This window comes from Oncorhynchus mykiss, chromosome 25 (genome assembly GCF_057628025.1).
Source record: "Oncorhynchus mykiss isolate SJ-2025 chromosome 25, ASM5762802v1, whole genome shotgun sequence".
NCBI lineage: Eukaryota > Metazoa > Chordata > Actinopteri > Salmoniformes > Salmonidae > Oncorhynchus > Oncorhynchus mykiss.
In genome coordinates this window covers 2,947,103-2,962,088 of record NC_143046.1, presented here as the reverse complement: position 1 = coordinate 2,962,088, position 14,986 = coordinate 2,947,103, and the positions used below count along the sequence as shown (strand labels likewise).

At 47.3% G+C, this 14,986-nt stretch overlaps 1 protein-coding gene across 1 annotated transcript in view; it reads left to right on the top strand.

Annotated features, from left to right (window-relative positions):
* mxd3 (MAX dimerization protein 3) overlaps positions 1-11,458 on the top strand; it is a 29,731-nt gene extending 18,273 nt beyond the window's left edge. The window contains exons 4-6 of the mRNA XM_036970495.2: positions 8,437-8,551; positions 9,093-9,324; positions 10,620-11,458. Of these exons, the coding sequence (XP_036826390.1) occupies positions 8,437-8,551; positions 9,093-9,324; positions 10,620-10,744 (472 nt within the window). The 3' untranslated portion in view covers positions 10,745-11,458. The remainder of the gene's footprint in view (positions 1-8,436; positions 8,552-9,092; positions 9,325-10,619) is intronic.
* Positions 11,459-14,986: the final 3,528 nt, after the last annotated feature.

Below are 14,986 nucleotides of genomic sequence, written 5' to 3'. Positions count from 1 at the left end.
AAGGCAGCAACACAACATGACAATAACATGGTAGCAACACAACATGGTAGCAGCACAACATGACAACAACATAGCAAGGCAGCAACACAACATGACAATAACATGGTAGCAACACAACATGACAATAACATGGTAGCAACACAACATGACAACAACATGATAGCAACACAACATGACAACAACATGGTAGCAACACAACATGGTAGCAACACAACATGACAACAACATAGCAAGGCAGCAACACAACATGACAACAACATAGCAAGGCAGCAACACAACATGACAATAACATGGTAGCAGCACAACATGGCAGCAACACAACATGACAACAACATGGCAGCAACACAACATGGTAGCAGCACAACATGACAACAACATGGTAGCAACACAACATGGCAGCAACACAACATGACAACAACATAGCAAGGCAGCAACACAACATGACAATAACATGGTAGCAACACAACATGGTAGCAGCACAACATGACAACAACATAGCAAGGCAGCAACACAACATGACAATAACATGGTAGCAACACAACATGACAACACAATATGGCAGCAACACAACATGACAACACAACATGGCAGCAACACAACATGACAACAACATGGTAGCAACACAACATGACAACAACATGGTAGCAACACAACATGGTAGCAACACAACATGACAACAACAAGGCAGCAACACAACATGACAACAACATGGTAGCAACACAACATGACAACAACATGGTAGCAACACAACATGACAACAACATGGTAGCAACACAACATGGTAGCAGCACAACATGACAACAACATGGTGGCAACACAACATGGCAGCAACACAACATGACAACAACATGGTAGCAACACAACATGGTAGCAGCACAACATGACAACAACATGGTAGCAACACAACATGGCAGCAACACAACATGACAACAACATGGTAGCAACACAACATGGTAGCAGCACAACATGACAACAACATGGTAGCAACACAACATGGTAGCAGCACAACATGACAACAACATGGTAGCAGCACAACATGGTAGCAGCACAACATGACAACAACATGGTAGCAACACAACATGACAACAACATGGTAGCAACACAACATGACAACAACATGGTAGCAACACAACATGACAACAACATGGTAGCAACACAACATGGTAGCAGCACAACATGACAACAACATCACAACAACATGGTAGCAGCACAACATGGTAGCAGCACAACATGACAACGACATGGTATTAACACAACGTGGTAGCAGCACAACGTGGTAGCAGCACAACATGGTAGCAACAAAATGTGGTAGCAGCACAACATGGTAGAAGCACAACATGGTAGCAACACAACATGGCAGCAGTACAACATGGTAGCAACACAACATGGCAGCAGTACAACATGGTAGCAACACAACATGGTAGCAACACAACATGGTAGCAGCACAACATGGTAGCAGTACAACATGGTAGCAACACAACATGGCAGCAGTACAACATGGTAGCAGCACAACATGGCAGCAGTACAACATGGTAGCAGCACAAAAACATGGTACAAACATTATTGGGCACAGACAACAGCACAAAGGGCAAGAAGGTAGAGACAACAATATATCACTCAGAGCAGCCACAACTGTTAGTAAGAGTGTCCATGATTGAGTCTTTGAATGAAGAGATGGAGATAAAACGGTCCAGTTTGAGTGTTTGTTGCAGCTCGTTCCAGGCGCTAGCTGCAGTGAACTGAATAGAGGTTCACCCCATGTTAGTGGGCAAATGGACATTAGTGGGCAAATGGACATTAGTGGGCAAATGGACATTAGTGGGCCTTCACTTACTTCTTGTGAAGCACAGATGTTCCAAACTTAGTTTTAGATGACTGACTTTATTTGTAAAATGTATTTAGTTCTTATTTATTATTTTTTTTAAATCGCCTTTTTCTCCCCAATTTTGTGGTATCTAGTTGGTAGTTACAATCTTGTCCCATCGCTGCAACTCCCGTATGGACTCGGGAGAGGCGAAGGTCGAGAGCCATGTGTCCTCTGAAACACAACCCAGCCAAGCCGCACTGCTTCTTGACACAACGCCCACTTAACCCGGAAGCCAGCCGCACCAATGTGTCGGAGGAAACATTGTGCACCTGGCGACAGTGTCAGCGTGCATTGCACCCGGCCCGCCACAGGAGTCGCTAGTGTGCGATGGGATAGGAACATCCCTGCCGGGCCAAACCCTCCCCTAACCCGGACGACGCTGGGCCAAACCCTCCCCTAACCCGGACGACACTGGGCCAAACCCTCCCCTAACCCGGACGACGCTGGGCCAAACCCTCCCCTAACCCGGACAACGCTGGGCCAATTGTGCGCCGTCTCATGAATCTCCCGGTTGTGGCCGGCTGCGACAGAGTCTAGACTCGAACCAGGATCTCTAGTGGCACAGCTAGCACTGGAGAGGCAGATAAGGACTTTATTACCAAAATGATCCTATTTACACTAAGTAGTCAATTTGGACACAAGAATAACTGTGAAAACTGTATCTGCCGTTTTCAAAGGGATCTGTTGCTTTTTAAAGACAGCCACTCCTTTACATCTTATTTAATTTCATGTTTAAGTGCAACTGGGCTTGAGTTTTATTAAATAAAGTATGTAGCCTTGTCCGAACCAGAGCGGCCCATAGGGCAGGAGTCCATCTCCTGTTTCTGTAGAGTGAACCAGAACGGCCCGTAGGGCAGGAGTCCATCTCCTGTTTCTGTAGAGTGAACCAGAACGGCCCGTAGGGCAGGAGTCCATCTCCTGTTTCTGTAGAGTGAACCAGAACGGCCCGTAGGGCAGGAGTCCATCTCCTGTTTCTGTAGAGTGAACCAGAACGGCCCGTAGGGCAGGAGTCCATCTCCTGTTTCTGTAGAGTGAACCAGAACGGCCCATAGGGCAGGAGTCCATCTCCTGTTTCTGTAGAGTGGACCAGAACGGCCCATAGGGCAGGAGTCCATCTCCTGTTTCTGTACAGTGAACCAGAACGGCCCATAGGGCAGGAGTCCATCTCCTGTTTCTGTAGAGTGAACCAGAACGGCCCGTAGGGCAGGAGTCCATCTCCTGTTTCTGTAGAGTGGACCAGAACGGCCCATAGGGCAGGAGTCCATCTCCTGTTTCTGTACAGTGAACCAGAACGGCCCATAGGGCAGGAGTCCATCTCCTGTTTCTGTAGAGTGAACCAGAACGGCCCGTAGGGCAGGAGTCCATCTCCTGTTTCTGTAGAGTGAACCAGAACGGCCCATAGGGCAGGAGTCCATCTCCTGTTTCTGTAGAGTGGACCAGAACGGCCCATAGGGCAGGAGTCCATCTCCTGTTTCTGTACAGTGAACCAGAACGGCCCATAGGGCAGGAGTCCATCTCCTGTTTCTGTAGAGTGAACCAGAACGGCCCGTAGGGCAGGAGTCCATCTCCTGTTTCTGGAGAGTGAACCAGAACGACCCATAGGGCAAGAGTCCATCTCCTGTTTCTGTAGAGTGAACCAGAACGGCCCATAGGGCAGGAGTCCATCTCCTGTTTCTGTAGAGTGAACCAGAACGGCCCATAGGGCAGGAGTCCATCTCCTGTTTCTGTACAGTGAACCAGAACGGCCCGTAGGGCAGGAGTCCATCTCCTGTTTCTGTAGAGTGAACCAGAATGGCCCGTAGGGCAGGAGTCCATCTCCTGTTTCTGTAGAGTGAACCAGAACGGCCCGTAGGGCAGGAGTCCATCTCCTGTTTCTGTAGAGTGAACCAGAACGGCCCGTAGGGTAGGAGTCCATCTCCTGTTTCTGTAGAGTGGACCAGAACGGCCCGTAGGGCAGGAGTCCATCTCCTGTTTCTGTAGAGTGAACCAGAACGGCCCGTAGGGTAGGAGTCCATCTCCTGTTTCTGTAGAGTGAACCAGAACGGCCCGTAGGGTAGGAGTCCATCTCCTGTTTCTGTAGAGTGGACCAGAACGGCCCGTAGGGCAGGAGTCCATCTCCTGTTTCTGTAGAGTGAACCAGAACGGCCCGTAGGGCAGGAGTCCATCTCCTGTTTCTGTAGAGTGGACCAGAACGGCCCGTAGGGCAGGAGTCCATCTCCTGTTTCAGTAGAGTGAACCAGAACGGCCCGTAGGGCAGGAGTCCATCTCCTGTTTCTGTAGAGTGAACCAGAACGGCCCGTAGGGTAGGAGTCCATCTCCTGTTTCTGTAGAGTGAACCAGAACAGCCCATAGGGCAGAAGTCCATCTCCTGTTTCTGTAGAGTGGACCACAACGGCCCGTAGGGCAGGAGTCCATCTCCTGTTTCTGTAGAGTGGACCACAACGGCCCGTAGGGCAGGAGTCCATCTCCTGTTTCTGTAGAGTGAACCAGAACGGCCCATAGGGTAGGAGTCCATCTCCTGTTTCTGTAGAGTGAACCAGAACGGCCCGTAGGGCAGGAGTCCATCTCCTGTTTCTGTAGAGTGGACCACAACGGCCCGTAGGGCAGGAGTCCATCTCCTGTTTCTGTATAGTGAACCAGAACGGCCCATAGGGTAGGAGTCCATCTCCTCTTTCTGTAGAGTGAACCAGAACGGCCCATAGGGCAGGAGTCCATCTCCTGTTTCTGTAGAGTGAACCAGAACGGCCCATAGGGCAGGAGTCCATTTCCTGTTTCTGTACAGTGAACCAGAACGGCCCGTAGGGCAGGAGTCCATCTCCTGTTTCTGTAGAGTGAACCAGAATGGCCCGTAGGGCAGGAGTCCATCTCCTGTTTCTGTAGAGTGAACCAGAACGGCCCGTAGGGCAGGAGTCCATCTCCTGTTTCTGTAGAGTGAACCAGAACGGCCCGTAGGGCAGGAGTCCATCTCCTGTTTCTGTAGAGTGAACCAGAACGGCCCGTAGGGCAGGAGTCCATCTCCTGTTTCTGTAGAGTGAACCAGAACGGCCCGTAGGGCAGGAGTCCATCTCCTGTTTCTGTAGAGTGAACCAGAACGGCCCGTAGGGCAGGAGTCCATCTCCTGTTTCTGTAGAGTGAACCAGAACGGCCCGTAGGGCAGGAGTCCATCTCCTGTTTCTGTAGAGTGAACCAGAACGGCCCGTAGGTCAGGAGTCCATCTCCTGTTTCTGTAGAGTGAACCAGAACGGCCCATAGGGCAGGAGTCCATCTCCTGTTTCTGTAGAGTGAACCAGAACGGCCCGTAGGGCAGGAGTCCATCTCCTGTTTCTGTAGAGTGAACCAGAACGGCCCGTAGGGCAGGAGTCCATCTCCTGTTTCTGTAGAGTGAACCAGAACGGCCCGTAGGGCAGGAGTCCATCTCCTGTTTCTGTAGAGTGAACCAGAACGGCCCGTAGGGCAGGAGTCCATCTCCTGTTTCTGTAGAGTGAACCAGAACGGCCCGTAGGGCAGGAGTCCATCTCCTGTTTCTGTAGAGTGAACCAGAACGGCCCGTAGGGCAGGAGTCCATCTCCTGTTTCTGTAGAGTGAACCAGAACGGCCCGTAGGGCAGGAGTCCATCTCCTGTTTCTGTAGAGTGAACCAGAACGGCCCGTAGGGCAGGAGTCCATCTCCTGTTTCTGTAGAGTGAACCAGAACGGCCCGTAGGGCAGGAGTCCATCTCCTGTTTCTGTAGAGTGGACCAGAACGGCCCGTAGGGCAGGAGTCCATCTCCTGTTTCTGTAGAGTGAACCAGAACGGCCCGTAGGGTAGGAGTCCATCTCCTGTTTCTGTAGAGTGAACCAGAACGGCCCGTAGGGTAGGAGTCCATCTCCTGTTTCTGTAGAGTGGACCAGAACGGCCCGTAGGGCAGGAGTCCATCTCCTGTTTCTGTAGAGTGAACCAGAACGGCCCGTAGGGCAGGAGTCCATCTCCTGTTTCTGTAGAGTGGACCAGAACGGCCCGTAGGGCAGGAGTCCATCTCCTGTTTCAGTAGAGTGAACCAGAACGGCCCGTAGGGCAGGAGTCCATCTCCTGTTTCTGTAGAGTGAACCAGAACGGCCCGTAGGGTAGGAGTCCATCTCCTGTTTCTGTAGAGTGAACCAGAACAGCCCATAGGGCAGAAGTCCATCTCCTGTTTCTGTAGAGTGGACCACAACGGCCCGTAGGGCAGGAGTCCATCTCCTGTTTCTGTAGAGTGGACCACAACGGCCCGTAGGGCAGGAGTCCATCTCCTGTTTCTGTAGAGTGAACCAGAACGGCCCATAGGGTAGGAGTCCATCTCCTGTTTCTGTAGAGTGAACCAGAACGGCCCGTAGGGCAGGAGTCCATCTCCTGTTTCTGTAGAGTGGACCACAACGGCCCGTAGGGCAGGAGTCCATCTCCTGTTTCTGTATAGTGAACCAGAACGGCCCATAGGGTAGGAGTCCATCTCCTGTTTCTGTAGAGTGAACCAGAACGGCCCATAGGGCAGGAGTCCATCTCCTGTTTCTGTAGAGTGAACCAGAACGGCCCATAGGGCAGGAGTCCATTTCCTGTTTCTGTACAGTGAACCAGAACGGCCCGTAGGGCAGGAGTCCATCTCCTGTTTCTGTAGAGTGAACCAGAATGGCCCGTAGGGCAGGAGTCCATCTCCTGTTTCTGTAGAGTGAACCAGAACGGCCCGTAGGGCAGGAGTCCATCTCCTGTTTCTGTAGAGTGAACCAGAACGGCCCGTAGGGCAGGAGTCCATCTCCTGTTTCTGTAGAGTGAACCAGAACGGCCCGTAGGGCAGGAGTCCATCTCCTGTTTCTGTAGAGTGAACCAGAACGGCCCGTAGGGCAGGAGTCCATCTCCTGTTTCTGTAGAGTGAACCAGAACGGCCCGTAGGGCAGGAGTCCATCTCCTGTTTCTGTAGAGTGAACCAGAACGGCCCGTAGGGCAGGAGTCCATCTCCTGTTTCTGTAGAGTGAACCAGAACGGCCCGTAGGTCAGGAGTCCATCTCCTGTTTCTGTAGAGTGAACCAGAACGGCCCATAGGGCAGGAGTCCATCTCCTGTTTCTGTAGAGTGAACCAGAACGGCCCGTAGGGCAGGAGTCCATCTCCTGTTTCTGTAGAGTGAACCAGAACGGCCCGTAGGGCAGGAGTCCATCTCCTGTTTCTGTAGAGTGAACCAGAACGGCCCGTAGGGCAGGAGTCCATCTCCTGTTTCTGTAGAGTGAACCAGAACGGCCCGTAGGGCAGGAGTCCATCTCCTGTTTCTGTAGAGTGAACCAGAACGGCCCGTAGGGCAGGAGTCCATCTCCTGTTTCTGTAGAGTGAACCAGAACGGCCCGTAGGGCAGGAGTCCATCTCCTGTTTCTGTAGAGTGAACCAGAACGGCCCGTAGGGCAGGAGTCCATCTCCTGTTTCTGTAGAGTGAACCAGAACGGCCCGTAGGGCAGGAGTCCATCTCCTGTTTCTGTAGAGTGAACCAGAACGGCCCGTAGGGCAGGAGTCCATCTCCTGTTTCTGTAGAGTGAACCAGAACGGCCCGTAGGGCAGGAGTCCATCTCCTGTTTCTGTAGAGTGAACCAGAACGGCCCATAGGGCAGGAGTCCATCTCCTGTTTCTGTAGAGTGAACCAGAACGGCCCGTAGGGCAGGAGTCCATCTCCTGTTTCTGTAGAGTGATGCAGCTTAATGTACAGTACATCCCCTGGACAGGGCAGGGTCTAGTTTATGAATAGTTATATTATTGTAACAGACGTGCTCAGTTGTAACATTGTCTCATTGTGTTGTTGTAACAGACATGCTCAGTTGTAACATTGTCTCATTGTGTTGTTGTAACAGACGTGCTCAGTTGTAACATTGTCTCATTGTGTTGTTGTAACAGACGTGCTCAGTTGTAACATTGTCTCATTGTGTTGTTGTAACAGACGTGCTCAGTTGTAACATTGTCTCATTGTGTTGTTGTAACAGACGTGCTCAGTTGTAACATTGTCTCATTGTGTTGTAACAGACGTGCTCAGTTGTAACATTGTCTCATTGTGTTGTTGTAACAGACGTGCTCAGTTGTAACATTGTCTCATTGTGTTGTAACAGACGTGCTCAGTTGTAACATTGTCTCATTGTGTTGTTGTAACAGACGTGCTCAGTTGTAACATTGTCTCATTGTGTTGTTGTAACAGACGTGCTCAGTTGTAACATTGTCTCATTGTGTTGTTGTAACAGACGTGCTCAGTTGTAACATTGTCTCATTGTGTTGTTGTAACAGACGTGCTCAGTTGTAACATTGTCTCATTGTGTTGTTGTAACAGACGTGCTCAGTTGTAACATTGTCTCATTGTGTTGTTGTAACAGACGTGCTCAGTTGTAACATTGTCTCATTGTGTTGTTGTAACAGACGTGCTCAGTTGTAACATTGTCTCATTGTGTTGTTGTAACAGACGTGCTCAGTTGTAACATTGTCTCATTGTGTTGTTGTAACAGACGTGCTCAGTTGTAACATTGTCTCATTGTGTTGTTGTAACAGACGTGCTCAGTTGTAACATTGTCTCATTGTGTTGTTGTAACAGACGTGCTCAGTTGAGACACCACCTGGAACAGTTGAAGCAGCAGGTTCCTCAGGTGTCTGACTCCATGAGAAACACCACTCTGAACCTGCTGAGACGGGCTCAGACACACATCAAGGTGAGATGAACACACAGCTAAACCCTAAACCCTGCCCACTACCCTAAGCCCTAAACACTACCCTAACCCAAACCACTACCCTAAACCCTAACCATTACCCTAACCACTACCCTAAACCCTAACCACTACCCTAAACCCTAACCATTACTAGCTTTACTCATGTGTCTCTCTCTCTCTCTGTATAACTGTCCATGTCTCTCTGTATAACTGTCCTCATGTCTCTCTGTATAACTGTCCTCATGTCTCTCTGTATAACTGTCCTCATATCTCTCTGTATAACTGTCCTCATGTCTCTCTGTATAACTGTCCTCATATCTCTCTGTATAACTGTCCTCGTGTCTCTCTCTCTCTGTATATCTGTCCTCACGTCTCTCTCTCTCTCTCTCTGTATAACTGTCCTCGTGTCTCTCTCTCTCTCTGTATAACTGTCCTCATGTCTCTCTCTCTCTGTATAACTGTCCTCATGTCTCTCTCTGTATAACTGTCCTCATGTCTCTCTCTGTATAACTGTCCTCATGTCTCTCTCCTTCGCCCCCATCAGAAGCTGCAGGATCAGGATGAACGTGCGGAGCAGTTGAAGGGTCGTCTGCGTTGGGAGCAGAGAGAGCTGAGGGTGAGGCTAGAGCAGCTCCAGGGACATGGAGGCCTGGGGGGTCTGACGGGTCTGGGCCCTGGGGGTCAGGGAGGAGCTGGAGCGGTCTCCGAGAGGATGAGGAACGACAGCCTGGGATCAGCAGCCATGTCCTCTTCAGAGAGATCTGACTCTGACAGAGGTGAGTCTCACAGTCGTCACAGCTCTCTTCTCCAATCACAGCTCTCTTCTCCAATCACAGCTATCTTACCCATGTTTAGTAACCAATCACAGCTCTCTTACCCATGTTTAGTAACCAATCACAGCTCTCTTACCCATGTTTAGTATCTCTCTCAAAATGTAACCTGGGAATATCCATTTGTTAGGGAGTACATCTTCAGGTTTTGTTGACGGAAGTGTTTTCACACTGAGATGGTCTCGGTCCCAGCTCTTCTCAGTGTTCATCTCCACGTTAGGGATGTAGGTCTTCAACTTCAGGTTGATGGTCTCGGTCCCAGCTCTTCTCAGTGTTCATCTCCACGTTAGGGATGTAGGTCTTCAACTTCAGGTTGATGGTCTCGGTCCCAGCTCTTCTCAGTGTTCATCTCCACGTTAGGGATGTAGGTCTTCAACTTCAGGTTGATGGTCTCGGTCCCAGCTCTTCTCAGTGTTCATCTCCACGTTAGGGATGTAGGTCTTCAACTTCAGGTTGATGGTCTCGGTCCCAGCTCTTCTCAGTGTTCATCTCCACGTTAGGGATGTAGGTCTTCAACTTCAGGTTGATGGTCTCGGTCCCAGCTCTTCTCAGTGTTCATCTCCACGTTAGGGATGTAGGTCTTCAACTTCAGGTTGATGGTCTCGGTCCCAGCTCTTCTCAGTGTTCATCTCCACGTTAGGGATGTAGGTCTTCAACTTCAGGTTGATGGTCTCGGTCCCAGCTCTTCTCAGTGTTCATCTCCACGTTAGGGATGTAGGTCTTCAACTTCAGGTTGATGGTCTCGGTCCCAGCTCTTCTCAGTGTTCATCTCCACGTTAGGGATGTAGGTCTTCAACTTCAGGTTGATGGTCTCGGTCCCAGCTCTTCTCAGTGTTCATCTCCACGTTAGGGATGTAGGTCTTCAACTTCAGGTTGATGGTCTCGGTCCCAGCTCTTCTCAGTGTTCATCTCCACGTTAGGGATGTAGGTCTTCAACTTCAGGTTGATGGTCTCGGTCCCAGCTCTTCTCAGTGTTCATCTCCACGTTAGGGATGTAGGTCTTCAACTTCAGGTTTAGTTGACTGAAGTGTCCGGGAGGTTTTCATGTTTAAAGTTATTCAGCTTAATGTTTCATATCAGAAATACGGTGTCTCAAGTACAACTAAAACACACATTGATTTTAGGAGAAATTTGAGTCTGCGATTGATCAGATTTGTATTTATTCCCCAGTCATATTTGACAGATTATAGATCGTCTTTGATAACCTGAGATGTGTTGGTTTTTGTTTTGTTTTTTTGCAGAAGACGTGGAGGTTGATGTGGAGAGTATAGTGTTTGACTGTCTGGACTCTGATGGACTGGGGACGGTCCCTCACACAGGCACAGATCACTGTTACTCCAGCAGCCCCGCCTGGGCCGGGCTATGACCTACCTACCACTGTATACTACACACACACGCCTCTGGGAGGGACACACACGCCTCTGGGAGGGACACACACGCCTCTGGGAGGGACACACACGCCTCTGGGAGGGACACACACGCCTCTGGGAGGGACACACACGCCTCTGGGAGGGACACACACGCCTCTGGGAGGGACACACACGCCTCTGGGAGGGACACACACGCCTCTGGGAGGGACACACACGCCTCTGGAGGGACACACCGGCGTCTTACGTCGGGCTTTAAAGGGACGAGCGTCGGCGTGACGTCACCTGACGGAAGACGCCAGGGACACAAAGGAGGAAAAACATTCCAAATAAGACAAAGAAATAAGGAAAGAAGAGAATGAGGAACAACCTCAACATTACTGAACAGGACAGGAGGAACAACCTCAACATTACTGAACAGAACATGAGGAACAACCTCAACATTACTGAACAGGACAGGTGGAACAACCTCAACAACATTACTGAACAGGACAGGTGGAACAACCTCAACATTACTGAACAGGAGGAACAACCTCAACAACATTACTGTACAGGAGGACTACACACAACAACAAACGGGGGAAAAGTGATCACTTTTTAAAACATTTCATTTGATCTAACTTCTCGTTCAGCTCTGACTTACTGTGAGCTGAATCTGTTTTTAAAATATATATTTTGCTCAAATCTCTGAGCAGGTTTTTAAAAAAAATAAATCTTAGTCTGAACTCTTAAATAGCATCCACTCAAGGACAGTCCAACCATAATTTGGTGGATGGTTATTGACCTCTTAAACAGCATCCACTCAAGGACAGTCCAACCATAATTTGGTGGATGGTTATTGACCTCTAAAACAGCATCCACTCAAGGACAGTCCAACCATAATTTGGTGGATGGTTATTGACCTCTTAAACAGCATCCACTCAAGGACAGTCCAACCATAATTTGGTGGATGGTTTTATTTGTCTTCTTTTACACCCGTGTGTATTATCAGCATGTGTGAATTGGAAATGTGTTTTGTTTCCATGTCTGAACTCTGCCCTGAGACACCTTCAGAGTCACAGCCTGGAGGTTAGCCATTATCATTAAGTGCCTTGCTCAAGGGCACATCGACAGATTTTTCACCTCGTCTGCTTGCAGATTCAAACTTAGCAACCTTTCGGTGACTGGCCCAACACTCTAACCGCTAGACTGGCTGCCGTCGTATGAATGGCGGTAGGAATCATTGAGCTCCATTATACTTTCTTACCACAGTATCATTGACTTCAAATAGACACAACAGGGTAATTCATTAGAAAACATACTGAAACAAGGAGAGACTACCTGTCCAATAAGAAGAGCTCTGGTTTGTTTTCCGTTGCAAAACGTTTTGCCACTGTGTGCTCTAATGAATACGATCCGTGTGATGAAGGCGATTCCACCGAGCGTCATGGATTGAATAGGTGCTCTGCTCACTGTCCACGACCGTGACACCGGGATTCTGTCCCAAATGGAACCCTGTTTCCTATATAGTGCACTACTTTAGACAGGGCCCAATAATGTAGTGCACTACTTTAGACAGGGCCCAATGATGTAGTGCACTACTTTAGACAGGGCCCAATAATGTAGTGCACTACTTTAGACAGGGCCCAATAATGTAGTGCACTATATAGGACAGGGTTTCCCGTAGCTGATTGTATTGATTTATTGTTGTACGTCAGACTACAAAAATACCAGCAAATCAATTAGGTTTAATCTACTAATTATCTGTAATTATGATCTGGCCCCAGTCTACTAATTATCTGTAATTATGATCTGGCCCCAGTCTACTAATTATCTGTAATTATAATCTGGCCCCAGTCTACTAATTATCTGTAATTATAATCTGGCCCCAGTCTACTAATTATCTGTAATTATGATCAGGCCCCAGTCTACTAATTATCTGTAATTATAGTCAGGCCCCAGTCTACTAATTATCTGTAATTATGATCTGGCCCCAGTCTACTAATTATCTGTCATTATAATCTGGCCCCAGTCTACTAAATATCTGTAATTATAGTCAGGCCCCAGTCTACTAATTATCTGTAATTATGATCAGGCCCCAGTCTACTAATTATAATCTGGCCCCAGTCTACTAATTATCTGTAATTATGATCTGGCCCCAGTCTACTAATTATCTGTAATTATAATCTGGCCCCAGTCTACTAATTATCTGTAATTATAATCTGGCCCCAGTCTACTAATTATCTGTAATTATAGTCAGGCCCCAGTCTACTAATTATCTGTAATTATAGTCAGGCCCCAGTCTACTAATTATCTGTAATTATGATCATGCCCCAGTCTACTAATTATAATCTGGCCCCAGTCTACTAATTATCTGTAATTATGATCAGGCCCCAGTCTACTAATTATCTGTAATTATGATCAGGCCCCAGTCTACTAATTATCTGTAATTATAGTCAGGCCCCAGTCTACTAATTATCTGTAATTATGATCAGGCCCCAGTCTACTAATTATCTGTAATTATGATCTGGCCCCAGTCTACTAATTATCTGTAATTATGATCAGGCCCCAGTCTACTAATTATCTGTAATTATGATCTGGCCCCAGTCTACTAATTATGATCTGGCCCCAGTCTACTAATTATCTGTAATTATGATCAGGCCCCAGTCTACTAATTATCTGTAATTATAATCAGGCCCCAGTCTACTAATTATCTGTAATTATGATCTGGCCCCAGTCTACTAATTATGATCTGGCCCCAGTCTACTAATTATGATCTGGCCCCAGTCTACTAATTATCTGTAATTATGATCTGGCCCCAGTCTACTAATTATCTGTAATTATGATCTGGCCCCAGTCTACTAATTATAATCTGGCCCCAGTCTACTAATTATCTGTAATTATGATCTGGCCCCAGTCTACTAATTATCTGTAATTATGATCTGGCCCCAGTCTACTAATTATCTGTAATTATAATCTGGCCCCAGTCTACTAATTATCTGTAATTATAATCTGGCCCCAGTCTACTAATTATCTGTAATTATGATCAGGCCCCAGTCTACTAATTATCTGTAATTATAGTCAGGCCCCAGTCTACTAATTATCTGTAATTATGATCTGGCCCCAGTCTACTAATTATCTGTAATTATAATCTGGCCCCAGTCTACTAAATATCTGTAATTATAGTCAGGCCCCAGTCTACTAATTATCTGTAATTATGATCAGGCCCCAGTCTACTAATTATAATCTGGCCCCAGTCTACTAATTATCTGTAATTATGATCTGGCCCCAGTCTACTAATTATCTGTAATTATAATCTGGCCCCAGTCTACTAATTATCTGTAATTATAATCTGGCCCCAGTCTACTAATTATAATCTGGCCCCAGTCTACTAATTATCTGTAATTATGATCAGGCCCCAGTCTACTAATTATCTGTAATTATGATCAGGCCCCAGTCTACTAATTATCTGTAATTATAGTCAGGCCCCAGTCTACTAATTATCTGTAATTATGATCAGGCCCCAGTCTACTAATTATCTGTAATTATGATCTGGCCCCAGTCTACTAATTATCTGTAATTATGATCAGGCCCCAGTCTACTAATTATCTGTAATTATGATCTGGCCCCAGTCTACTAATTATGATCTGGCCCCAGTCTACTAATTATCTGTAATTATGATCAGGCCCCAGTCTACTAATTATCTGTAATTATAATCAGGCCCCAGTCTACTAATTATCTGTAATTATGATCTGGCCCCAGTCTACTAATTATGATCTGGCCCCAGTCTACTAATTATGATCTGGCCCCAGTCTACTAATTATCTGTAATTATGATCTGGCCCCAGTCTACTAATTATCTGTAATTATGATCTGGCCCCAGTCTACTAATTATAATCTGGCCCCAGTCTACTAATTATCTGTAATTATGATCTGGCCCCAGTCTACTAATTATCTGTAATTATGATCTGGCCCCAGTCTACTAATTATCTGTAATTATAATCTGGCCCCAGTCTACTAATTATGATCTGGCCCCAGTCTCCTAATTATCTGTAATTATGATCTGGCCCCAGTCTACTAATTATCTGTAATTATAGTCAGGCCCCAGTCTACTAATTATCTGTAATTATGATCAGGCCCCAGTCTACTAATTATCTGTAATTATGATCAGGCCCCAGTCTACTAATTATGATCTGGCCCCAGTCTACTAATTATCTGTAATTATAATCTGGCCCCAGTCTACTAATTATCTGTAATTATGAT